At 70.4% G+C, this 615-nt stretch overlaps 1 protein-coding gene across 1 annotated transcript in view; it reads left to right on the top strand.

Moving 5' to 3' along the window:
- Nucleotides 1-615, top strand: part of TP73 (tumor protein p73) — a 29,984-nt gene that overhangs the window by 22,794 nt on the left and 6,575 nt on the right. Inside the window, exons 9-10 of the mRNA XM_039842038.1 lie at nt 119-183; nt 291-406. Of these exons, the coding sequence (XP_039697972.1) occupies nt 119-183; nt 291-406 (181 nt within the window). The remainder of the gene's footprint in view (nt 1-118; nt 184-290; nt 407-615) is intronic.

Genomic DNA, 615 nt, shown 5'->3' with positions numbered 1-615 from the left:
GCCCCTGGGCCCAGTGGCCAGGGAGAGAGCAGGGACCCTGGGAGGGGCCGCCCCTGGGCGCAGCCTCCCCCCAAGTCCTCCCGGCCAGCCTGGGGCCTCGGGTACTGGTACCCGGCAGAGCGGGGCAGGGCTGCTGGGCTCGGGACCCCGAGGGCACCAGGGCTGCCAGCCGGAGCTCAACCGGTGAGGCCCAAGGGGCCGACACTGGCAGGTGACGCAGCGCCATGGGGCAGGGGGGCGGGGTGGGCCTGGGCTGGGCACCTCCCTGAAGCAGCGTCCCCTCCCGGCAGGACAGTCTGCCCCAGCCAGCCACCTCATCCGTGTGGAGGGCAACAACCTCTCGCAGTATGTGGATGACCCTGTCACTGGCAGGCAGAGCGTCATGGTCCCCTACGAGCCCCCGCAGGTAGGCAGGGCCCTCAGTCAACCGTAGGGTGGGGCCCTTGGGCAGAGATCTGCGCGTCACGTCAGCTGGCAGACTCGTTTGTCCTGTGTCCCCAAGATGTTGAGTCCGTGCCACGGAGCCCCTTCCTTACCCTTGAGGTCCCATCCCTGCCCTCCGGGCCTCCGTGGGCATGAGCTCCCCATCTCCAGTGGGGGGGTCCACCAGCCTCC

Source organism: Pteropus medius, unplaced genomic scaffold (assembly GCF_902729225.1).
Source record: "Pteropus medius unplaced genomic scaffold, Ma_sr-lr_union100, whole genome shotgun sequence".
NCBI classification, from domain to species: Eukaryota; Metazoa; Chordata; class Mammalia; order Chiroptera; family Pteropodidae; genus Pteropus; species Pteropus medius.
Note: the sequence above shows the minus strand (reverse complement) of the source record. Positions and strands in the feature narration are given on the sequence as shown.